We start from the raw sequence: 27,702 nt of genomic DNA on the forward strand, positions 1-27,702 counted from the left end.
AGGGGCGGGGGTGCGGACCGCACCGGGTGACACCATTTAAAGGGGGTGACACCATGGCAAAAAATTAGTAAAAGATATACAGAAAAACTTGAGGGGGGCGCAAATCGAAAATTTGAGGGGGGGGGGGGGGTGCAAATAGAAAAATTTGAGGGGGGGGGGGGTGTGCAAATAGAAAATTTGAAAATTTGTCCTTGAAAATTTGTCCCCGGGATGGGTCGCTACGCCTCTGGGGGGTGAGGGTGACACCATTAAGTGCCGCACCGGGTGACACCCGACCTCGCTACGCCACTGCACTGAACTAGTACTGACCATCAAATACTGACTATATAGCACTGACCAATCAGTTTTGAACATCATATACAAAGCAGGTACTGACCATCAAATCTTGACCATCAAATACTGACCATAAAATTATGACCAATAAGTTATGACCATCAAAAACTGACCATAAAGTTATGACCAACAAGAACAAAGCAAGCACAGGTCATCAAATACTGACAATCAAATACTGACTATCAAGTACCTACCATCAATCACTGACCAAAACTAAATTCACACGTGTATAATTTTATACACAATCAACATGCAATGTTAACTAGACATCTTACATCAGAAAAAAATTAATGTCAGCTTCTGACTCCAATTTTCTGGCAAAATTTTAAAAGAAAACTTTTCTTCATTAGCTGTTCATTCAGATTATAGAAAGCTTTTACCAAGAAGAAATTTAAAAAGAAAATCGTTCAAGTTTTCTAAAAAGTGAAATGTCTTAATACTCTTGACCAGTGTGTGAAACAGAAAGAAAGATCGGAGGAAATGAAACGGCAGCCATCTTTATTTCAAAAAGTTAATTTTACTCGAAGAAAACTGAATCGTATTTTTTTTTATTTCTCCCTTTCTTAACGCCCCTGAAAAGTTTTTTGATTAAATCTTTTTGATTTAATCTTTTGAAAATCAAAGGTAAAACTCGAAAAAAAATATTTTTCATAATTTATTTTACAATTTTATTCTGTCGTAAAATTTTTTGTTTTTTGTGCAGATATTAAATTTTTAAAATTGAATTTATTATTCTATTTTACGCACACTTCGCTTTTATTCTTTTTTTTAAAAATAAAAACTGTATCAAGATTCAGAGATTATACAAATAAAACTAAAATAATGCATGCGTTTTTTTTGTTGTTGAGGATAAGCTTAGCATGAATACAATTACAATATTAAATAAACAAGGAAAAATAGTTGTAGTTTTTTTTTTATTTAAGCTTATTTTATTTCAGCCTCAGATATAAGTCAGTAAAATAAAGTCCATTAAAAAGTTGAACATTAATATATAGTCAGTGAGGGGAGGGTAGCATGCAAAAATTGATATGGGAGATAATATAAAAGTGGGATTAGTAAACAAACACTAATGTTAATATAATATTAGGGTGACATTGTATTTCAACAATTACATAACTGCATTTTATAAAATAAAATCTATACACTATTTTACACTTATTTTTATCATATTCGACAAAAATTTTCATTTTTTTTGTTCCATTTTTCAAAACCATTTATTATTTTGGGCATGTTTTTAAAAAAATAATTAGACTAAAAAACAAGATTAGTAAAAGGAGAAAAAAAATCACTTGCTGATTAAAAACATATATAGACTAAAATTCTCTTCAGTTGTTTATATAAAATCTTAATATTTTCCAATGTTAATGTTGCTTTCTCAAATAATTTCACAACTGTTAAATTCTATTAAAAATTATATCCAATATAATAATTAAAACATTTTTTTCATAATTTTGTTTTTCAACTGCATAAAATTAAATTCTAAAATAGGCAGGGTACCACAATCAACAAAACAGTTAATTAAGACAAAACACTTTATGAAGGTCGAGATTATTTTATTTATTCATGTATGTGGAGTTGCTAAGTGTAGAGATTTCATCACTGAAATTTAGCTATATTTTTTTAACGTGTTAGTAAATTTGATAAAGTACATATGAAACACATTGGATTTTGTGTGTAATGTGTGGTGATGTGACGTCAAATTTAAAATGAGAAATGCCAATGAAGAATGAGTCATGAGTATAAGATTCATTAGCTAAATTATTGTAGTTATAGAACAGTTTTTTTTTTTTACAATTTCAAAACAATTTAAATATTATTTTTTTAATTGTAGAAGTGTTGGTCGTCTTATGTAGTGAGGGATGACCTCGGAAACACCAACTAAACATTTAAAACAGTTCAGTGAGATTTTACAAGATTATCTCAAATTTACACAGAATCTTGCATTGATTTCCATTTTTTTTTTCAAAATAATTAGTTAATTGGATATTTTAATTAAAACTTCAAACATAGAAATTTTTATTTGGAAATATCAAAAGATCATAAGAATCAACAAAAAAATATTTTTTTAAAATTTGCTTTGAAATGATTTTATTTTTTCGAGAAATCCAGCTTGTTAGATAATCCAGTGTGATACAAAATTTAATGGTGGAGCGGGTGGTATACAGTTTGTTTTGTTTTATTGATAAATGAGGTTGAGTGGATGGATTGAAATAAAGTAAAATAAAAAAAAAAAAATAACATACACACCTTTTTTTCATTCATTACTTATGCACATTTCATCAGTCTTCACATTCAATTTTTAAAAAAAAATTATTTAACAAAAAAAAAATATCAACCAATCAAAGTTATGTCAGAGCTTCACCGCCTGTTACACCACAATACTAAAGGAACTCTCCTCAGAGGAAGATAAAACTGGTCTTTTTCTCATGCTCCAGATCGTACTTGCAGACTTCCGGTTGGTGCCCGTCCGTCATCTCCCAGGTGCCGTGACAGTGGGGGACGTCCACAGCCTTCCAGGCGGTCTCCGTCTTGAAGACTCCGTGACCCAGGCACCTCATGCCGACCTCACGGTTCATGGCCACAGGTTGGCACTCCACGCACACGCTCGTGTTGACCTTGAGGACCTTGGCCCATTCAGAGTTCTCGCAGCCGTGGTGGCTGGTCAAGATCTTGAAGTTACTTCTGTACCTGTAGGGGCAAGAGTAACATTATACAGGTTAGATGGTCAAGATCTTGAAGTTACTTCTGTACCTGTAGGGGCAAGAGTAACATTATACAGGTTAGATGGTCAAGATCTTGAAGTTACTTCTGTACCTGTAGGGGCAAGAGTAACATTATACAGGTTAGATGGTCAAGATCTTGAAGTTACTTCTGTACCTGTAGGGGCAAGAGTAACATTATACAGGTGAGATGGTCAAGATCTTGAAGTTACTTCTGTACTTGTAGAAGCAATAGATCACCTTTAGAAAATAACATACACATACAGATGTGCTACTCAGGATCCTTGTGGATTTCATGAAATTCACAAATCCCATTTTCAGACCAAACGATCCATAGGTAATAAGAAGGGATGGTGTGGTCAGTACTGTCTTTAATTTCCCTATCGTGAATCAGGAACCCATCAGAGCTGGGTCGACTCACGGTCGTTCTGAAGTCCCGAGTCTAAACCAAAATCCGAACTCGAAATCTTCGGACTAACAGTCGAGCATAAGGATTAAGAAGTGAAGACACAATGTCTTTGTTTACTTATGTATACAAATTACACAAGAAGGTTGGAGGTTATTTCATATCACTGACATCTTACAGACATGCTAACATCAGTTAGTTAAATATTATTTTATGACCCATATGGTCATCTGACCCATATGGTCATCTGACCCAGGCGATCATGTGACCCAGTTGGTCATTTGAGTCATGTGATCATCCGCACAGCGACGGCGTGGTCTAGCGCTTACTAAACTGAAGTCGCGAGTTCGGATCTCGGGCTTGAGACCGTAGTTCGTCCAATGACTGATGCACTGGGGGAGGAAGCAAAAGCTTTCAGTCGTGTGACCCATACAGTCTCCTGACCCATAGTCAAATGACCCAAATGTCCTTTGACCCATACACAGGTTTAACAAATTTGAGCAGTCCCCCCCCCCCCCCCCCCCCACAACCACAGAAGACTTACGTGGCTCTAGTGAAGATCTCGTTGAAGTATTTGTTGTACAAGTTCTTGAGGATGCCCTTCCATGGATCGTATTTCTTGGCGGTTCTTGAGTTACCGAACTCAAGGGGCAGAATTCTGGCTTGTTCTAGGGGGGAAAAGAGAAGATAACTATTTGCAAATAGTTGAGTGTGTTGTCTGCATTTCACTGTTCGAACATAAAGTAATTTGTAATTTTCTTAATAGTTTAGTTTATTGGTTGAAGAAATTGTAACTTGTGAGTGACAATAAGAACAATCAATAAAATGGCTACCATTCCCTATCCTTCCCCACCCCACACTATACACCCCCCTCCCCTTTCTGAAGACGTGCAAATTATCTGTTGATTAACAACCGACTAAGGTTGCTGGAATTAATCCTCTCCCATATCCCCCCCCCCCCCCTATGTCCAATAATTTGACCCCCAACCCCTCTCAACACACCCTTACTCAGTGTTTCTTCCAGACTTTTTTTTCTCCGTGGATGCAGTTGAAATTTTCGGGGGGGGGGGGACACTGTTAAAGTATATATTTTCTATGCAAATTCCATTTCGTTCGGAGGGGGGTTGTGCCCCCCCCCCCCCCCCCCCCCCGCGAAGAGATGCCGGGAAGAAACTCTGCCCTTACTTATCCCATTAATCTGACCCAACATACAGACACCCACATCCCGCCATGTCCAATGATTTGACTCCCACCCCCTCTACACCCACATCCCGCCAGGTCCAATGATTTGACTCCCCCCACCCCCTCTACACCCACATCCCGCCAGGTCCAATGATTTGACTCCCCCCCACCCCCTCTACACCCACATCCCGCCAGGTCCAATGATTTGACTCCCCCCACCCCCTCTACACCCACATCCCGCCATGTCCAATGGTTTGACTCCCCCCACCCTCTACACCCACATCCCGCCATGTCCAATGGTTTGACTCCCCCCCCCTCTACACCCTTATCCCGCCATGTCCAATGATTTGACTCCCCCCCCCCCTCTACACCCTTATCCCGCCATTTGACTCCCCCCCCCCTCTACACCCACATCCCTCCATGTCCATTGATTTGAACCCACCCCACGCACACCCTTACTTATCCCTCCATGATCATTAATCTCATCCCACACACAGACACGCTTAACCATCCAAGACCATTAATGTGAACCCCTCCCCCCCCCCCCCCCCACACACACACACACATCGTTATCCCTCCATTTTCACTAACCAGAAGTGTCGAAATATGCCCCAAGTCCTTTTAGGGGAATGGGGGGGGGTGTCTTCAAGCGGTCAGTACATTTCTATAACGTGACATTTTGCCCTTCATTAAAAATTTCAAGTACTCTTCGAGCCCTGGCGTCCACCCCCCCCCCCCCCCCTGACACTTCACCCCACCCTTATAGTCACCCCCGAAATAACCACCAAGCACCGAATAAAGGGACACAACTTGAACTATTTGTAAAGGGACACAACTCCGATAATGGCTAGTACCGCAAGTGTATAAGGTCACAACAAAATACATAATCACGTAACTAACGAGAGGATGGCTTACATAGAATACGAACACATATAACTCGAGTGCATATCAGTACATAATTATATTGTGATATACACTATACACCAACAAGTGAATAAAATATGGAATTATGTCTTCTGAACAAAATTTTAATATTTCGAAATAAAACTTAATTTATATAAAACTTTATTTAGAAAATGTTTTTTTTTTTCAATTAAAGACAGAATTTTTTAAAAAAGTTTAACCAAAATGTCCAAAGAAATATAATATCGTCCTCTACGTTCACGGTATTCATACCGTGGTTCGGATTGTTCATAGGATATGGCTGTCTAGACATGCGCGCGCATCACAAATTGGATCAGTCGAAATTTGCATAAAAATCATTTTGGTGATCGAGGATAGATTTATGTAAGAAATGCCATTCAGATCATATTTCCCGTATACCATAACTAAGATAGTTTATCTGTATCTGAAGAATGGAAGGGATTAGTTTAATATCTGGCTGGGGTTTGACGGATACAGAAATAGAATTGTGTGGGGTGTTAAATATAGGATAGCAATCACAGAACAAAATAAAACATTGGACAATTCGGGAAGTTGTGTGTGAGAGTGCGAGGAAGGGAGAGAGTTAAGGAGTGGGAGAGGGAGAGAGAGTTAATGAGTGGGAGAGGGAGAGAGAGTTAAGGAGTGGGAGAGGTAGAGAGAGTTAAGGAGTGGGAGAGGGATAGAGTTAGGGAGTGGGAGAGAGCTAAGTAGTGGGAGAAAGTTAAGGAGTGGGAGAGGAAGGGAGAGAGTTAAGGATTCGGGGAGAGTCAAGGAGTGGGAGAGGAAGGGAGAGAGTTAAGGAATGGGAGAGGAAGGGAGAGAGTTAAGGATTCGGGGAGAGTTTTGGAGTGGGAGAGGAAAGGAGGAGTGGGAGAGGAATGAGGACAATGATATAGGGTTGGAGGAGAGAATGAGAAAACGGTAAAGGAGGAAGAGGTGTGATAAGGAGTGAGGACATGAGAGAGGGAATAAGACAGGGAGGAGGTGAAATAACGAGAGGGAATGAGACTAAAAAAGATATGAGAGAGACAGGGAATGGAGGAGGGAGGGAGGGTTAGATAAATGAGAAACTGGGAGGAAGACGGAGTAAGAAGAAGAGAGTGTGAGAGAAGGAATGAAGAAAATGCAGATAAGGGTATCAATAAAACAACCAAGTTCTTATATCGAACCCAAGAACCCAACCAATATTTCATTCTGGAAAATGAAAATTCTTCTTTCCTCCCCAACCCACCCTTTATACACTAATCTAATACGGTCGTCACGTGACCTGGCTCCATAAACTTACAGTGGGTACATACAACAGACTACAGACAAAATAAAACAGACAATAAACAATAGACATCAGACAAAAGACATCAGACAAAAGACATCAGACAAAAGACATCAAACGCAGCTGGACGTAGAGTAGCCGGAGTTTATTTTCCTCGACTGACGTCACAAAGTTGTATCGGGGGCACGGAGAAAACCTGGAACATTCCTGGCATATCTTTGCCCTACAAGACACACAGATCTGCCAGATAGCAGCGCTTTGTTTGATTCTGGGGGAGGGGGGGGGGTGTGGGAGACACTTACTTGGACGGTGGGTAAACACGGCATGCGTGCTGATAGACAAAAACATGGGGGGGACTACTCTGTGGTCAGGTGTTTTGGTAGTTGTCACATAACTAGCTAGTGGTGACATGGCTAGGTAGTGTTCACATAACTAGCTGGTGGTGACATGGCTAGGTAGTATTCACATAACCAGTTTAGTGTCAGGTATCTAAGTAGTGGTCACAGAACTACCTAGTCAACAACTAACGATTTTCCTCCTAGGACCGACCAGCCCCATGTCATGTTAGTGTATTAAACAGCGCCATTGTCGACATGTTAAGTCACTATGGACTATCAAAAAGTTATTGAGAACCGCATTGAAGAAAAGACTTTACAGAATACGTCGCCTGACCATAACTTCCAGAGACGATGGTTAAGACAAGCGTTAAGAGTCCCACATCACCATGTCTAACCCTCCCTACCTCTCTGTACCCCCGCGTTGCTATGGAGACAGGATAACCCTGAAATTGTTTTGTCAGGTCGTAGTCACAAGCCAGGTGTTAAAGACAAGATACCTGTCGCAGGTGTGGTAGACAACATACCTGCCTGTCGCAGGTGTGGTAGACAACATACCTGTCTGTAACAGATGTGGTAAACAACATACCTGCCTGTCTCAGGTGTGGTAGACAACATACCTGTCTGTAACAGATGTGGTAAACAACATACCTGCCTGTCTCAGGTGTGGTAGACAACATACCTGCCTGTCTCAGGTGTGGTAGACAACATACCTGCATGTTACAGGTGTAGTAGACAACATACCTGTCTGACTCAGGTGTGGTAGCTAACATACCTGTCACAGGTGTGGATGACAAAATACCTGTCACACACAGGTGTGGTAGACAAGATACCTGTCACAGGTGTGGTAGACAACATACCTGTCTGACACAGGTGTAGAAGTCAACATACCTGCCTGTCAAGACCACTCACTGCCTCGGTCTGAGTGAGATCCGTTTCACGATAAGCCCCATGGAGTTAATAACCAGATAAAAATATGCCCGGGGAGAATTTCAATTTCTGAACACCCCGCCCACTGCCGGTCAATGACTTGTGTTTACTCTAGCCTGTCCGCCCCCCTCACCCCCACCCCTTATGTTACCGGTCACGTACTGAAGTGCAAAAACCAACGGTCTAAGATGTGTGGGGTGTGTGTGTGTGTGGGGGGGGGGAGGGAGGTGGTAGTCTTTTAACGCCACGAGACAATACAGTCGATTCACATACCTGGGTAAATCTAGGGTGTCGGGTGTGTGTTAAAACATCAAGAGGTGTCATTCAACGGAGGGGAGGGGGTGATGTGAGGAGGTAGGGATATAAGGGAGGGGGGGTGGGAGGAGGTAGGGATATAAGGGGGGGGGGGTGGGAGGAGGTAGGGATATAAGGGAGGGGGGGTTGGGAGGAGGTAGGGATATAAGGGGGGGGGGGGGGTTGGGAGGAGGTAGGGATATAAGGGGGGGGGGGGGGGGTTGGGAGGAGGTAGGGATATAAGGGGGGGGTGGGAGGAGGTAGGGATATAAGGGAGGGGGGGTTGGGAGGAGGTAGGGATATAAGGGGGGGGGGTGGGAGGAGGTAATGATATAAGGGGGGGGGTTGGGAGGTAGGGATATAAGGGGGGGTTGGGAGGAGGTAGGGATATAAGGGAGGGGGTGGGGGTGGGAACGTTAAGGACAGGAGATGAAACGGACCTGGATCAAAATATAGGTGTAGGGTGGAGTGAGGAGTTAGAGAAGAAATAAGTGAGAGAGATAGGGAAGGAGGGGGGGGGGGGTAATACAGGGAGGAAGCAGGAGAATGGGAGAGGAAGTGAGAGAGGGATTGGGAATGAGAGAGGAAGGATGTATGATAATAGGATGGAGAAATTGCGAGAGAATGTGAAATTAGGGAGGGAATGAGAGAAGGAGGGAGGGTATAAGAGAGGGAATGAGAACGGGCGAAAGAGGCAACAGATGTAAAACTGACCCAATTGCATGCCCTTCTGTAACATATAAAAATAAATGTATGATAGAAATCAAATTTAAAGTCCTCTCCTCGGTGATGAGGTGTTGTTATTCTAAGATTCAGGAAATACCGTAACAAATGTGATAGTTGCATCTTCGCACCCTTCCCCCCCCCCCCTTCGTTTACCTTTCAGGGAGTAAATAATAAATAAATATTTTATATAGAAAGTATATTATTAAGCTGTAACATTTATACAATGTGAGGGGTTATGTCAAAAATGCGGAAATGCATGAAAAAAAAATTCAAGGTATCAAGGGGGGTGTCCACCAACTTAACACCCGCCCAAGCGCCGCCGTTGAAGAGTACGTCACATATTTTCTTTTCCTTGTCAGGTTATCAAGTCCAGTGGCCACATCAGATTATAAACATTGTACGGCATCAACCCCCCCCCCCCTGCCCAGACACTTGTGTTACCATGGTGACACGACAGTAATATCCAGAAAGGGTTTATCTCAGGCTGGTCACAGCAGAGCGGATCGATGTCTTTTGTTGGGAGAGGGGGTGGGAGGGTATTTTTTGTGACGTCATTTATAATTAAACTTTGATTAAATGACGCGAGGCGATTCGATCTTGGTCTTGTCTGGTTAAGCTTAGTTTTACGGGTTTAGGTCAATACGTCCATCTTTGATTTAGACTAGTAAACCTTGGGTTGTATCAGCGACTACACGATCATGTGACATCAGTGATTAGAAACAGGTACTGGATGGAGCTGAGTGGACTCAGGAACTCCAAACTATCGGGTTAGTAAAAGTGGGCTCTACCTCCCAGCCGCACCTTTTATTCTAATACGAGTTTTTTTTGTTTTTTTTTAAATAAAAGTTGTCGATCGAGCTAAGATTGGCTTCTTCATACAAACTTTGAGATACGAGTATCATCAATTAAGAAACACACACACACACACATATATATATATATATATATATATATATATAATATATATATATATATATATATATATATATATATATATATATATATATATACATATATATATGTATATATGTATATATATATATACATATATATATGTATATGTATATATATATATATATATATATATATATATATATATATATATATTATATATATATAATATATATATATATATATATGACATCCAAGCATGACCAAGTCGGATGAAAGAGATAACATTGGGCTGTATTGAAATTATTGACTCCCTCGACTCTCCGAGCTAACGAAAAAAATATGCCACTCACATCGCATCTACACCCGTTAAAATAAAACCAGTATTGTAGCGCTGTACAACGGGAGCTTAAAGGGACATAATGCTGTTGTCATGGCGTGATTCACAAACAATTTGTGAGAGTTACCGGACATGTTTCATAACAATGTGTCGTCTCTGCCCTTCAAACCGATCCATACAAGGGGAAGCAACCACCATTTTTTCCCCCATGTAATTTTATGGTAGTGATTTCTTTTTTTTATTGTTTACCCTATGCACCCTATTCAATAATTTTAAAAAAAAATTGAATTTTTGTATAGGATTGAAAAGTCAAACTGCTCCAAGTCACAGTTAAAGTAACAGACGCTGGATCACATGTGCACAACTGTTTTTTTTAGTTGCCCTCCGGATAATATATTTTTGTAATGTGACACTTAATGCCATTATTTATCGTGTGAGACATCTATACAATTGTATATGATGGGCTTAAAATACGATCACACCAAATATATATGTCATTTTTATATCTACATTGAAGAAAAAAAATTGAGTGGTAAATAAAACAAGAGCTATCTTTGACATCATTTGATGTAGTTCTGAGATAGAAAAAAAAAATGTTGAACATACAGTTCTTGATATGAAAAAGAACTAATAGTCTTAAAAGACATGGAACTAGTAGTTCTTACCGTAAAGGAGATTGTAATGAGTAGTTCTTAACGTAAAGGAGACATAAAGCTAGCTCGGATAAATTCTTTTGTGACTTCCTTCAAGGTCAGCTCAGTTGATTAGATTGAAGATAAAGCCTCGCCTTGGGTTTAATTAAGACCAGGATAAGTCTAATTAACAAACTAATTAACAAACCAACGAGGACCGTGACTCCATTACAAAAGGTGAGCTTTATGTCACGTCAATGTCACATTGTGACATGAGATGACATCTGATAACACGTCACCCCTATGAGCGTGTGGCACACCTTTAGTGAAATCAGAAACATAATTTTTTCCCACCAGAATTTGAATGTCGCTCTAAGCTGACATTTCGTCAAACGGGGTTCGAATCCACGTTGGACGATTGATCCAGTCCCGTGTTAATCAACACTAGACCACATTATTTCTACAACAAGGTTCAAATCTTTAGCTGCTTTTGTGGAAAAACAAACACCTTATCTATGTCTTAGTAAAACTCAAATCATTTTCCTTAAGGCTTATTGGAACTGAAATCCCCCCTTCCTCCCAGGGTCTTAAGGAATCGGTTAGAAAGAAGATTTTTCCTACAGCTCTCCTATTATGAGCTGGACTGCTAACCCGTAAGTCTCGAGTTCAAATCCGGGTTCAAGTCAGTAGACCGTCCCTGACTCCACCCAACTCCGATGGGTACCTAACTCACGTAGGGAAAGTAAAGGCGGCTGGGCATAGTGCTGACCACAGTATCTCTTCCTATGCCGAGGTCACAGAAACAAGTGAATTCTACTTCACTTGCCCCAAAGACCGTCGGGTTTGAAAGGGAAACTTTTTTTTTTTTTACTTTTCTCCTATTATAACCTAACCAGAAAGTGATTTAACCTTTAACCCCACTACTGAACTATGACACGATTACGAAAACAACTCCGTACATTCGTGTTTGTGATTCAAACGTCAGATCCAGCGCAAAGTTTACCGAAAATATTCCGCACAATTTTTCATTTGAAATCAATGAATTAAAATGTTGGACACTGGCCTATACAAATGACAACATTCCTCTTTCAATCGAATTCCAATTTTTTGTTCTCCGTTCATTGAATTATTGTGGGCTTCATTGTGTGGACGGATTAAAAATTTATGGATTAAAGAAAAGCCATTTGTTTTGATTGGATGAGAGGTTTGATACAAGTACGTTCTCCAAGCTTCGAACTGCTTCAATTATTTAAACTATTTCATGACCTAGTAGATATATGTTGTAAGTATAGGAAGTCTGTTAGATTTTTTTTTTACCAGAAATACTAACATTTGAATGTTAGATTCATTTTACCAGAAATACGAACATTTGAATGTTAGATTCATTTTACCAGAAATACTAACATTTGAATGTTAGATTCATTTTACCAGCAAAACTAACATTTGAATGTTAGTTTCATTTTACCAGCAAAACTAACATTTGAATGTTAGATTCATTTTACCAGCAAAACTAACATTTGAATGTTAGATTCATTTTACCAGCAAAACTAACATTTGAATGTTAGTTTCATTTTACCAGCAAAACTAACATTTGAATGTTAGATTCATTTTACCAGCAAAACTAACATTTGAATGTTAGATTCATTTTACCAGCAAAACTAACATTTGAATGTTAGATTCATTTTACCAGCAAAACTAACATTTGAATGTTAGATTCATTTTACCAGCAAAACTAACATTTGAATGTTAGATTCATTTTACCAGCAAAACTAACATTTGAATGCTAGATTCATTTTACCAGCAAAACTAACATTTGAATGTTAGATTCATTTTACCAGCAAAACTAACATTTGAATGTTAGTTTCATTTTACCAGCAAAACTAACATTTGAATATTAGATTCATTTTACCAGCAAAACTAACATTTGAATATTAGATTCATTTTACCAGCAAAACTAACATTTGAATATTAGATTCATTTTACCAGCAAAACTAACATTTGAATATTAGATTCATTTTACCAGCAAAACTAACATTTGAATTTTTAGGTTTATTCCTGCAAGACATGAAAAGTTCAGGAAAAATGCTAATACTTTTTTTGTTGAACAAGACTAACACAACACAGTATAACTACCAAACACAACAACACTGCACCAAACACAATACAAATGAACCCAATACAACAACAAATTTCGTACGGGGGGGGGGGGGGGGTGGGGGGAAGTAGATCCCTGAAAGAAACTCTGCAGCCAACCGTACCAATCCAAACATCACACAAAGATAAGTGTTGGCCTTCAAAGACCTGGTGTTAAAATATGCCAAGAAATTTTAAAAGCTGAATAATAATTGATTGAAGACAATGGCTAGTTGACACTGTCGTTGGGTGCATTTGTATAAATGTTTGATCAGCTGGATTAAGGGTGAAAGTTTTGTTTCGTGTCGATTTCCATTTCAAAGGAATAAATTATGATTTTGGTGTTCATTACAGCCATGTAAAGGGTTAAAGTACTTTTGGCGTGCAAGCCCTCTAAAGGGTTAATTTGTTTCTTGATGTCCAATCAAAATGTAGGGTTAAACTACAGATCATCATCTTTTTCCGTTCGTTCCCAGGACAGATGAAGTAGAGTTTATCTGTTTCAGAGGCCCCGGCATATGAGGGAATAGTGTGGTCAGCACTACGCCCAGCCGCCTTTGCTTTCTCTAACGTAAGTTGGGGACCCTTGAGAAACTACAGATGGTGTAAACATGTACGCCGCCGTAGGGGAAAACCCATGAATGTGTCACGTGATCAGGTCTCAGCCACCTCCGTCGTCTAGACATCAGGTGATCAGGCCTTAACCACCTCCTTCGTCTGTATAAGTCACGTGATGAGGTCTTAGCCACCCCCGTCGTCTAGACGTCACGTGACCAGGTCTCAGCCACCTCCTTCGTCTGTAGAAGTCACGTGATCAGGTCTCAGCCACCCCCGTCGTCTAGACGTCACGTGACCAGGTCTCAGCCACCTCCGTCGTCTGTAGAAGTCACGTGATGAGGTCTTAGCCACCTCCTTCGTCTAGACATCAGGTGATCAGGTCTTAATCACCTCCGTCGTCTGTAGAAGTCACGTGATCAGGTCTCAGCCACCCCCGTCGTCTAGACATCACGTGATCAGGTCTCAGCCACCCCCGTCGTCTAGACATCACGTGATCTGGTCTCAGCCACCTCCGTCACGTGATCAGGTCTCAGCCACCTCCACCGTCTAGACATCACGTGATCAGGTCTCAGCCACCTTCACCGTCTAGACATCACGTGATCAGGTCTCAGCCACCTCTACCGTCTAGACATCACGTGATCAGGTCTCAGCCACCTCCGTCGTCTAGACATCACGTGATCAGGTCTCAGCCACCTCCGTCGTCTAGACATCACGTGATCTGGTCTCAGCCACCTCCGTCACGTGATCAGGTCTCAGCCACCTCCACCGTCTAGACATCACGTGACGAGCCCACCTATCTCATCGTCATTAGCGGCTCCAGAATCGTCAGTGGATAACGAACATCAAGGCTAATTAACTTCTGATTAACGTGTGTTGGGGGGGGGGGAGGAGTACACGTGTTTGAGTGGGTATATGTTCCTCTGTCTTTCTGTGTGTGTATTTACTGATAAGTTTATGTAAAGACGCTTGTTTTGTTTCCGTGTACCGTGTTATCTATGGAATGGCGCCTTGGGGCCCTGCCACGTTAACCCCCGCATTCGTCCGGCACCGGTGTATTCCTTACAGCAATCTCCTGCCTGCTCCAACATATAGCGCAGCGCAAATCACAAACATTACCACACAGGGTTCCCAGAAAGAACCGCAACGGAAAAAAAGCGCAACGGAAAAAAGCGCAAAACAAAAAGCGCAACGGAAAAAAGCGCACACGGAAAAAAAGCGCAAAGAGAAAAAAGCGCACACAGAAAAAAGCGCAAAGAGAAAAAAAGCGCAAACAGAAAAAAGCGCAAAGAGAAAAAAGCGCACACAGAAAAAAGCGCAAAGAGAAAAAAGCGCAAACGGAAAAAAGCGCAAAGAGAAAAAAGCGCACACGGAAAAAAGCGCAAAGAGAAAAAAGCGCACACAGAAAAAAGCGCAAAGAGAAAAAAGCGCAAACGGAAAAAAGCGCAAAGAGAAAAAAGCGTTCACGGAAAAAAGCGCAAAGAGAAAAAAGCGCACACAGAAAAAAGCGCAAAGAGAAAAAAGCGCACACGGAAAAAAGCGCAAACGGAAAAAAGCGCAAACGGAAAAAAGCGCAAACGGAAAAAAGCGCACACAGAAAAAAGCGCAAACGGAAAAAAGCGCTAACAGAAAAAAGCGCAAACAGAAAAATTCGCAACCAGAAAAAACACAACGAAAAATGTGCAAAAGAGAAATTTAGCACAAAGACCATATGGACTAGATGACACATTTATACATGACTGTTAGGGCTGCTGTGAGAGTGTCGTGTTTGATCACGTGATCTACTACCATTTAAAGCGTACCACTACCATGTGCATTTCTATCACCATGATACAGGCGATAATCGCTTTACACAATGCCTATTATTTGCTTGGTCAATAATTATTCAACTACTATTCTCGTATAAATAAACATAAAACTATCGACATTACACGAAGTATCTTTCACATTTTCCCTAGTCCGAACTAATATATATATATATATACATATATACATATATATATATATATATATATATATATATATATATATATATATATATATATATATATATATATATATACACTTTTGATGTATGTTTAAACAAGGATTTGTGTGAACGAATATTAGTGCGAAAGTTAATGACGCATTGAATAGTTACGCGGTTCGCAAGAATGAGACGTTTTAGTGTAGGTACGTTGTTGTCGGGGAAAGAAGTTAAAAAGTATACTTGTTCTTGTTGTGTTAGAGTGATGTCGTAATGTAGTCCAGTCTTAGTATTGTTCGTTCAAGTCGTCCTTTGTAATGGAATAAATAGTCAAATTTATTTCATCCTGTCGAATCATTTGTATACCTTGATGTCGTCGTGCTTTGGGATGAACTACTGAATGGCTAGTGTTGACCCTCTCATGTAGAGCCCTACATTACATAGTTAATCAGTTTAACAATGAAGATGCCATTGGAGTAGGTGTAAGTCAAAGCCTGATGTTATTATAAAACTTCATCTCTCTTTGTTTCTTTATAAAAAGGTTATGGACGTTTTTTTTATTTATTTTACTGAAATGTTTACCGGACGAATGCAAAATGATATAAACAACCATAGCTCTTCTGTTATATTGGCTAAATGCAGTGTTTCTTCTAGACTTTCCACCCCCCCCCTCAAACTTTCGATTTGCACATCCCTTCCCTCAAACTTTCGATTTGCACCCCCCCTCACACTTTATATATATATATATATATATATATATATATATATATATATATATATATGACCCCCCCTAACCCCCCCTGCCTACGCCACTGCAAATAAGTATTCGCATAGCTTTAGAGTAGCGTCCCTTTTGTTTACATGTTTTCACTACCCTTCAAACAAATGTCTATTTTAGTTATATTGAGATTAAAGAATGTAAATAAATAATACACACAATTCTGTAGAATAGGAACGATTGGGAGGGAAGTGACATTTAGCGCAGGAAATTTAGAGGATAGGTAAGGTATAATAAATGGTGGGGTTAGGAAAGTTAAGGGGTCCATTATCTAATAGGCAGTCTATGTCTATTTCGTACTTTCGTGTTGGTTAATTGTCGAACCTGTCCTCACCTCACATCACAACAGTTGGCTGACGCTTACCGTGTAATGTTAAAATAAATAGCATGTAATTGAGTTAGCTCGAAGTGAGTTTTCATACAAGCCCAACGCACTAATTAAGGTTGTCGCAAAATGTAACACATTTGTAACATATGTCAATGATGTCATTGAATTTTCATTTTAAAAAAAAGATGTCTAGTACAGTTACTTACGATCTTCGCCGATACTTTTTTGGTGGGTAGGTGGGTAAGTGGTAGGTGGGTAGGTGGGTAAGTGGGTAGGTGGGTAGGTGGGTAAGTGGTAGGTGGGTAGGTAGGTAGGTAGGTAGGTAGGTAGGTAGGTAGGTAGGTAGGTAGGTGGGTGGGTAGATAGGTAAGTGTGTAGGTGGGTAGGTGGGCAGTAGGTAGGTAGGTAGGTGCGTCATGATGTGAAAAAAATATTAAATACATAATGGTTATTGTGGTGCGAATGAATGTTGTTACGAGAGATATGACGAATGCATGTTTGATGACGCGGATGAAAGAGAGTGAAGTTTTGCCATAGGAACGGGTTGCTATGGTATGCAAGCTAGGTAGTTCGGACTAGCTAAAATGTGAAAGATACTTCGTGTAATGTCGATAGTTTTATGTTTATTTATACGAGAATAGTAGTTGAATAATTATTGACCAAGAAAATAATAGGCATTGTGTAAAGCGATTATCGCCTGTATCATGGTGATAGAAATGCACTTGGTAGTGGTACGCTTTAAATGGTAGTAGATCACGTGATCAAACACGACACTCTCACAGCAGACCTAACAGTCATGTATAAATGTGTCATCTAGTCCATATGGTCTTTGTGCTAAATTTCTCTTTTGCACATTTTTCGTTGTTTTTTCTTGTTGCGAATTTTTCTGTTTGAGCTTTTTTTCTGTTTGCGCTTTTTTCCGTTTGCGCTTTTTTCTGTGTGCGCTTTTTTCCGTTTGCGCTTTTTTCCGTTTGCGCTTTTTTCCGTGTGCGCTTTTTTCTCTTTGCGCTTTTTTCCGTTTGCGCTTTTTTCTCTTTGCGCTTTTTTCCGTTTGCGCTTTTTTCTGTTTGCGCTTTTTTCCGTGTGCGCTTTTTTCTCTTTGCGCTTTTTTCTGTGTGCGCTTTTTTCTCTTTGCGCTTTTTTCCGTGTGCGCTTTTTTCTCTTTGCGCTTTTTTCCGTGTGCGCTTTTTTCTCTTTGCGCTTTTTTCCGTTTGCGCTTTTTTCTCTTTGCGCTTTTTTCTGTGTGCGCTTTTTTCTCTTTGCGCTTTTTTCTGTTTGCGCTTTTTTCTCTTTGCGCTTTTTTCTGTGTGCGCTTTTTTCTCTTTGCGCTTTTTTCCGTGTGCGCTTTTTTCCGTTGCGCTTTTTGTTTTGCGCTTTTTTCCGTTGCGCTTTTTTCCGTTGCGGTTCTTTCCGGCCACCACCACACAGTGTTGGGATGACTTTAAGTCATGTTGAAATAACTGTAAGTCATGTTGGAATGACTGTAAGTAATGTTGGAATGATTTAAAGCCCTGTTGGAATTACTTCAGTAATCTTAAAATGACTTTAAATCATGTTAAAACGACTGAAGTCATCTTGAAGTGGCTTTAAATCATGTTGCAATGACTTTAAGTCATGCAGGTCGAATCGTTTGTACGACACATAAACGTTCGATATTATATATCAAAAGTTTCACTTCAAATTTTGTGATACATGTAATGATAACAGATATATATATAATTACTTTTTCAATTTAAATTAAAATAAAATGTCAACCTTTTGGAGGTAGAGTTCACATGTTGCGGTGACCTCAGCATGTGCAGAGACAGTGTGGTAAATTTTTGCCCAATGCAACCAATGTTAAAAATATACCAACTTAAAATACTGAACTATGCTGACACCTTCGAGAAATAAAACAAATATCTACGATGTTTCGACATTTCCTTCTCGTTGTATAATTAACACTAAAAATAATACAAAAAATAAAGACATTAATTTTCCTGACGATAAAAAATATGTATGATTCAACGTGCAGTACACAAAGCTGAACATTAATTATCCTGTACTTTCAAAAGACAACTCTATACATTATGAGCAAATTTTTTTTTTAGAGTTTCGGTACTTGAGAAGTCATAGGGTTGTGGAAAAGGAGAGGGGGGGGGGGGATTAAGTAGTTTTACACACAGCTATGGTCTATTCCCGATTGGTTCATCGGTACCCGTCTTAAAGATCCAAGTTGTTCATAATCAAAAAGAAAATCCTATACGATCGTATTTTTAAATCCGGCCGAGGGCAGCGGTTTTCGGTGGGATAAATCAACACGGGCAGCAAATATTGATGCGACACCGCAAGATAAACACCCGAGGTGCAGGCGAAAGTAACCGATCACATTTCCCAACCGGTTTCACCGCAAGTTTACCCAGGCGCCGGATAACGCTGTGAAATCAGAGATTCGCGTTTTACGATTACGTAGCTATTTCCGTGCCGGAACATGTCAAAATAAAATTCCGCCGTGTGTTTTATAATCTTCAAACAGGAATGAAAAAATATATAATACATTCCTGACCTATTTCAATATTCTAAAAAAATATTGACAATTAGCGCCCTAGATTCTATTCTATGAACGCCGTGTTAAAATTAGAACTACATCGTTAAAATAAACGGTTACCGTACGAATAGAATAAGCTTGTAAATTTAATAATATTTAGTGTACTTGAAATATTTTTAACGGGTGTCTGAGGATGTTCGCTCCCACGGATTTTGAGTGGAGAGGGTGGGGACAGAGGAGATAAGGAAGAAAAGTGTTATTTATCTAAAATTAAATGTGATCGGTAGAGATAAACGTGGTATAACACCTTCACGAGTGTCAGTGGGTAGAGGTGGGGAGGTATGGTTGAGGGGGAGGGGGGAGTGAGGGTGGGGTGAGGGAAGTAGAGGTGTTGGAGGTAGTACTTTCTCCTGGTAACTCCGGTCACCATCTCACAATTTGTAACGCGGATGTTGGTAATTTTATTTTTCAGGAGGAGCTGTTTTTTTTTTTAAACTTGTAAATTGACTATACATGCGATCAATTGGGCAGATGAAGAAGATGAATAAATAGTGTGGTCAGCATTATGTTATGACCAGGTACCCATCAGAGTTGGGTTAACTAGGGAATATCCATTGGATAGATGGAGAAGAGTTCTTATGAATGGATAGTGTGGGCAGCATTATGTTATGACCAGGTACCCACCAGAGTTAGGTTAACTAGGGAATATCCATTGGATAGATGGAGAAGAGTTCATATGAATGGATAGTGTGGTCAGAATTATGTTATGACCAGGTACCCATCAGAGTTAGGTTAACTAGGGAATATCCATTGGATAGATGGAGAAGAGTTCTTATGAATGGATAGTGTGGGCAGCATTATGTTATGACCAGGTACCCACCAGAGTTAGGTTAACTAGGGAATATCCATTGGATAGATGGAGAAGAGTTCATATGAATGGATAGTGTGGTCAGCATTATGTTATGACCAGGTACCCACCAGAGTTAGGTTAACTAGGGAATATCCATTGGATAGATGGAGAAGAGTTCATATGAATGGATAGTGTGGTCAGCATTATGTAATGACCAGGTACTTATCAGAGTTGGGTTAACTAGGGACTATGCTAAGAACCCGGGGATCCGAACTCGACTCTTTCGGGTTAGCTGTCATGATTAGTTAAACTCTAAAAAAAAAACACCCGATAACAATTCGTATTCCGCCCAAAACAAATACCCATTCCACCACACACAAAAAAAGAGAAGCACCCCAAATTAAATCACTCCCCTATCACCCCCCCCCCCATCTGTCTAATAATCCCAAATCCCGGGGGGTCGCAGAGGCCTAATCAGCACGACATAACGACTCTCACGGCGGACAAAGACGTGGGTCAAAGACTTTCACCCGATACCACTTCCGTTCTTGTAGGCGGCCGCCCACAGAAGGGAGGGGTGGAGGGGGGGGGGGGTGGGGGGCTAGCAGGGTGACCGTCTCATTGGCGAGGTGTTCAGTCACAATCACCCAAAAAAAGAACACCGAACAAAAGAGTATCGATACTGATTTAAAAACGCTGGTATTAGAGTACAGTATCGTATCGAGTAATTTCTCTTCCGGTATCGCTGGTAGGATTGGGTTTAGGGTTAATATCAAGATTAGATGTATGGTCAGTGTTAGAGATGGTATTAGTAATTCGGCTTATGGGAAGATACTGGGAGCCAGGGCCGGTGTCAAGGTAGCGATACTAAAATACATATATCCGAATACGCCCTCTCGACGTTTTAATAAGCATCGTATCCAGCCCACTTGGTCTAGGACGGTGATAGATACGTAACCAAGTGTTTGAATAATTAAAAATGGCGGCCGGAAGTGATTCGGGGAGATGACCTCGGCATTGCACAAGACTCCCACGTGAGTTCCACTCTGTCACTCTTGTAAGCCTCGGTCTGGGCAGAAGATTAGCTGCTTAATTAAACGGTTGGCGGGGTGGGGGTGTGTGGGGTGGTAGACTCTGGTAGGGATTATGGTATGATCTCAGGCGGTGTGTTGACCAGTGGTGGTAATCCTAGAGCACTTTGCACATGTGGATTTAACGACCATTAGGTAGGTTAGGGGGGGGGGGACGGGGCGGAGCTCTGCTTTAAGTGCTAGTGTATGTGTGTATATTTGTGTGTGTGTGTGGGGGGGAGTCTGCTTTCTGTGAGGCCCTGTCTTTATGGCCAACTGTCTAAACAGATAGTTGCGCTTGTCTTGTTTTAGTTTTTTTTTTTTTTTTTCGTCAAAGCCCGTATCCGGTTTCTTGATTTTTCAAACATGACCCCATCCGTTTCAAATACGATGCCACATCCTCTTAATTATGACTCCATCCTTCTAAATTCTGACTCCAACATTTTCAATTATGACTCCAGCCTTCTAAATTCTGACTCCAATATTTTCAATTATGACTCCAGCCTTCTAAATTATGACTCTGGTTCTATCTATTTCTACTCAAGCTCTCTTTTTCTAATTGACTTCCATTTGTAATGAAAACAACTACCGCTTGATTAGACCACTTCAACCAAATCTCGCTTCGTTAACTTTTTAAAAAAAGTACATACTAAATCCCGAGTTATCAATGAAAGAAAGAAAACACCGACATGCTCCTTCTAAACCTAGGAACCGGATCTTACATTGCCATTAAAAAATGCCATCGCGGGATACAACGGCAGGCTTACAAACACATTACCACTCATATCAAATCATTGATTCGACGACAACTTCCGTTCTACCGACGCTAAGAGCAGACGCCAAGTTTCGGTCACGTCCGTCGACTTTAAAAAAAAAAAATCTCCGCTCCAAATTTCTTCACTGCTCTCTAAGAGTGATTCGATGCGGCTATAAAACGTAGAACCACATAATGAAGGTATAAAATTGGTGATTGCGCCCTCCCCCCTCCCTCCACACCGTCTAGGGGGGTCTCGGGTTACATTCATACATGGGTATCGCGACCCACTGCGAGTTTTATAGGATCCATTTTAATCCCGGTTTATTCGCGAGATGACTAAGAAATTACCCCTTTGTAAACTTTTCTAGAATCTTGAGCCCGGTTGAAGAAATATTTGCAGGGAAAAAAAATTTTCAAACGTCAGCCATCAAGATTTTTATTTATTTTTTTATTTTATCAGATTTCTTTTATGAGTAAATTTTGTAAATGTCAAGATTCATAGGTGTCAAGATTTTTGTAAATATCAATATTATTGGTATCAATTTTTGCAATGTAAAAATTTGTAAAAATACATAGCGTGTAAGGTTTTGAAATGGTCAAATATTCTAAGCGTCAAGATGAGTTACTGTCAAGTTTTTAAATACCTGGACCCGATGCTCTCCCCTTTACCTTATTACAAACATTTTTTCAAGCTTTTATTAAATTCGCAACGTCCGTTTGTTTGTCTGTGGGTTTGTGGGAAATCTTGTAACTTAATTTTTTTCCAACCCTAATGTTGTCCATTGTCCACCTTTAATGGCGTCGCGGGTCGTTTAGTTACCGAACAGGCGGACCACCGGTGAGTCCATTACCAGAGAATAATTGGACCATAATCTGACTAGACCATATCACCGAGATAATGGACCATAATCTGACTAGACCATATCACCGAGATAAAACCATTCTCAGCTAATTACAAAAAAAATTACCGATACATTACCTCAAACTAGCCCAGACCGGAAGACCCGGGCCCATAAAACCTTTCCTCGTCTCACGCAATCCACCCCCCCCCCCCTCATTCACCTACCTCTCCAGAACTTACATAAACCCATCGCCCCCCCCCTATACTCATTCACATATGTACTTTAACATATCCAATGATGTCTTCCAGTCAAACTCCAGCCCCCCCCCTCCCCCACCACCGCTATAACATTTACAGCCACCCTCCCTCACAAGAAACCCTTCCACCCTCCCCCTTACAAACCCCTCCACACACCCTCCCTCTCACTAAGCTCTCCATACCCTCCTCACAAACCCCTCCACACCTCCCCCCCACAAAAGCCCATCTCGCAAACACCCCTCCACACACCCTCAACAACTCACCCCTCGACACCCCCCCCCCCAAACACCACACACACAATCTCACAAACCCCTTCACACCCTGCCTCCACACAAAACCCTCTCACAAACCTCTCCACACCCCCTTCACAAACCCCACCACTCACCACACCCCTCCCTTCACAAACCTCCCCCCCCCCCCCAGACTTACCAGCCTTCTCCTCCTTTCTGCTCGTCGACCAGGTTTTCCCGACACACCTCGGCCTCGAACCCTACGCATGCGCGTCGCTGCTTGAGCACTGGGCAGTGACTTCCGCCGTTGTCGGGGTACTGGGTGACGTCACGCTTCCTCTTGCGGGTGCCGTAGCCGCAGGGGTTGTCGCACGGGGTCCAGTCCTCCCACTCACCCACCTGACAGTCAATACCTGAGAGGGTGAACACAGTTCATGGGTTAAACAGTAGTTCATGGGTTAAACAGTAGTTCAAAGGTGTAACAGAAGTTCATGGGTTAAACAGTAGTTCATTGGTTAAACAGTAGTTCATTAACCAAACAGTAGTTCATGGGTTTAACAGTTGTTCCTAGGTTAACAGTAGTTCAGGTGTAACAGTAATACATGACAGTAGGTTTAACAGTAATACAAACAGTAGGTTTTAACAGTAATATATAGCAGTAGGTTTAACAGTAATATATAGCAGTAGGTTTAACAGTAACAAATAGTAGGTTTAATAGTAACATATAACAGTAATTTTAACAATAATAGGTTTAACAGTTATATATAGTAGTAGGTTTGATAGTCAAACAAATAGTAAGCTTAACAGTAATACACAGAAGGTTTAAATCAGTGAAACAAACAATGGGTTTTAACAGTAATATATAGAAGTAGGTTTAACAGTAAATCAAAGTAGTGTGATCAGATGAATCAATAAAATGAATTTCCCCCAGTTTAAATAAACACTTAATTCAGTCTCCAGTAATTAATAATTAACAGTAGGATTAATGAAATAAAATAAATATAAAGAGCTATAGTGGTAAAACAGCCCCAAAAACGGTGCGACATAAAATAAAACCATAAGATTTGCGTGTGGTGATTGTTTAAAACAAGTTTACACGTAAAGTTTACATGAACATTTAACACACGGCTAGTTAACATAAGAGCCGGTGATTCTTTCAAATTTTTTACTCCGGGGGGCGGATGGAACTTCTGAACCTTTTGGTCAACGGAAATTATTCGAAATTCGTTAGAAGGCCGAAGAATTAGATCTTTTACTTATATGTAAAATTTCGTTCACCAATTTGAAACAGTACTCAAGTTATAGGCTTTGAAAAACCAACAGTAGAATAAGTTTCAGTTCCGTTTTCCGGAAATTGCTGAAAAGTTGATACATAACTACAAATTTTATATAATACTTATATATGAAATTTCATCAACTTAGCTGTAACAGTACTCAAGTTATCGTATTCACAGGCACACACACATACACACACACATATATACACTCACAGACACACACACAGACATACAGACAAAATTGGCAAAACTGTTTTTTTTCCGACTCAGGGAGGTATAAAACGACGAGATTTTGACGAATACAATACTTCCTCTATACATTCGCATGCGAGAAAGTAAAAAGAAAAATATATATATATAATTACAAAAAAAAAAAAAAAAAAGATTTAATGTGACTAGTGGTGGTCGCCCTCTGCAACCCCAACACGTGACATTCTCGCCATGACGTAGAGATTGACGAAGGATCGACAGAGATTATCAATGAGTGGGGCGGGGGGGGGGGGGGGAGGAAAGAATCAGCGTTTTGCAGGATTTCCCGATCACGTCCAGTAAAAATTACACTACCGCAAATTCCGCATTGAAGCCCCGTGTCACATTTTGGTTTACATATTTTCGTTTCGTAATTAATTAGAATCTTAGTTTTAAAGCTGTCGAGAATCACATGAACTGGTACGCTGGATATCCTATAAGGTTGGGGTGGAGAGAGAATAATATTTCTCAACGGTAAGAAGGTTCAGATATAGTGTAACTGGGCACATACGACAGACCGTTGAAATTGTGGAGGTCAGAGGAGGATGCAGTAGCGTAGCGAGGGGGGGGGGGGCATATGTACCCGGGGCGCCGACCTTAGGGGGCGCCAAAATGGGTTGGAAAAATACATTGAATGGTTGAGGGGGGTGCAAATCGAAATCTTGAGGGGGTGTGCAAATCGAAAAGTTTGTCCCCGGGCGCCGGGGAAGGGTCGCTACGCCTCTGGGAGGATTAAACAGTGTTTCTTTCAGACTCTTTTTCTTGAGGGGGGGGGGATGGACAGAGTTTTCTTGGATTGGGGGACGGGGACAAAATTTTCTGGATGGTGGGGGGGGGTGGGGATAGCGGACACTGATAAAAGTAAATTTTGTTCATGTTCACGGGGTGGAGGGTCGAGACATGCACTACTCTTGACCACCTTTACATATACATCACCACCACCACCACATCCCACACCGCGCGCAACAACACGTTTCAAACTCGACACAGCCACACACCAACACGTACTCATACGCGGGACTTATTTTCATTTTCATCTCCCAAATTCGGCTTCATTTTCCTTTTGATCTCCCATAATTCCCCCACACATCAATTCATCCGTCACACAGAATTGTTATAGTAAGTCCCCTTTACGAACGTTCCAATCAGGGGGAGGGAACTGGGGCATACCTCGCTTGTTGATTAGATCTTCGGTGACTGAACATAGCAACGCCGGCGTCTGTGAGACGTCTAGACGACATATGTGTTTGGACTGGGGAATGGAATGGGTGGGGCTGGGGTTGATGGTGAAATGTGTCACGGTCAGCATAGGGTGTGTCTCGGTGGGGCGTGTGGATATATCTATTTTTTTTTGGGAGGGGGGTAGTATTTAATACATGGTTATGTTGTCATTATACATCGAAAGATTTTAACAAAAAAAAAAAGTTTGATATATTAGTTTAGTAGAGAGACTGTTTTGTCATTATTGTCAGTCAAGGGTCCCTATAATTGCTTGAAAACTGCTTCAAAAGATACACCATAAAGTCTGTCTCACGTGCACACTAACACAAAATCAGAAATATGATCAACTTTTTACCCCATATAATCAGAATATTATCAACTTTATTCCACAGCTAAATCAGAAATATAATCAACTTTTTATCCCAACTAAATCATAAATATCACCTTTTTTAATCCCAACTAAATCATAAATATCAACTTTTTATCCCAGCTAAATCAGAAATATAATCAACTCTTTACACCAGCTAAATGTGAAATATGATCAACTTTACTTCAGCTAAATTTGAAATATGATTATCTTTTTTACGCCAGCTAAATCAGAAATATGATCAACTTTTTAAACTAGCAAAATCAGAATATGATCAACTTTTTAAAGTAGCAAAATCAGAAATATGATCAACTTTTTAAAGTAGCAAAATCAGAAATATGATCAACTTTTTAAAGTAGCAAAATCAGAAATATGATCAACTTTTTAAAGTAGCAAAATCACGAAATATGATGCGAAAACTCATCACTAGCCCTGGAGAATATTGAATGTCAGCTGTTTTTGTTTTTCGATTAAAAAAAACAGCATTTATTCTCGTCATTTTATTTTATTGAATTCAGCATTATTCAAAGGTTAGAGCACAAAAAGAACATTATAAGGCTATGTCATTTCGCCATGGCAAACTTTCCTGATAATGCATTGAAATGTCCGATTTTTAAAATGTCAGACCACTTTCTCAATATTTTCATTTTTGTTAGTTTCTTCAATGCGGATTTAAAAACGTAGAATATAATCGTGTTTTTTTAAACTGCTGAGCAGAGCCGAGTGAAATATTAATTAAGAATATGACGGTTCAGTATTCCTATGTCTGGGAATGGGGGGGGGGGGGGTAAAAGTAGTTCCCTCTTCAAACCTGACGGTCTATAGGGCAAGTGAAGTAGAGTTCACTTGTTTTCTGTGACATCGGCATTTGAAGAGATAGTGTGGTCAGCACTATGCCAGCCGCCTTTACTTTCCCTAACGTGAGTTAAGCACCTATCAGAGTTGGGTGAACTCAGGGACGGTCAACTGACTTGAACCCGGATTCGAACTCGAGACTTACGGGTTAACAGTCCAGCTCTCTACCGCTAGACCATTCCGTCCCATGGAGGAAGGGGGGGGGAGATGGTAAATTTTGTCAGTTGTGTAACGACAGTGTATAAAGGAACTACACGTAGAAAGTCCAAGAATCTCCTCTCTCCAAGAAAGACGAGAGAGAGGCACCCATCAGGGTTAGGTGAGCGGATATACGTCATATAGACTTAAGTCAGGTAAGGAGAAAATTGAAGTCAGGTGTCTTGTGTACTCAGAGAATTGCAGTCATGTGCGTAGTGCCCAAAAGGTATTGCAGTCATGGTAGTAACGGAAGGTAAGG

General features: G+C 40.4%; 1 protein-coding gene across 1 annotated transcript in view; it reads right to left on the reverse strand.

Moving 5' to 3' along the window:
- Positions 1-1,239: 1,239 nt before the first annotated feature.
- LOC131957803 (somatomedin-B and thrombospondin type-1 domain-containing protein) overlaps positions 1,240-27,702 on the reverse strand; it is a 55,315-nt gene continuing 28,852 nt past the window's right edge. The window contains exons 2-5 of the mRNA XM_059322595.1: positions 23,676-23,689; positions 23,476-23,536; positions 4,004-4,127; positions 1,240-3,021 (exon numbers count right to left, since the gene is read on the reverse strand). Coding sequence (XP_059178578.1) covers positions 2,730-3,021; positions 4,004-4,127; positions 23,476-23,536; positions 23,676-23,689 — 491 coding nt within the window. The 3' untranslated portion in view covers positions 1,240-2,729. The remainder of the gene's footprint in view (positions 3,022-4,003; positions 4,128-23,475; positions 23,537-23,675; positions 23,690-27,702) is intronic.

This window comes from Physella acuta, unplaced genomic scaffold, assembly GCF_028476545.2.
Source record: "Physella acuta isolate Inbredline_101_S28 unplaced genomic scaffold, ASM2847654v3 ptg001267l, whole genome shotgun sequence".
Lineage (NCBI taxonomy): Eukaryota > Metazoa > Mollusca > Gastropoda > Physidae > Physella > Physella acuta.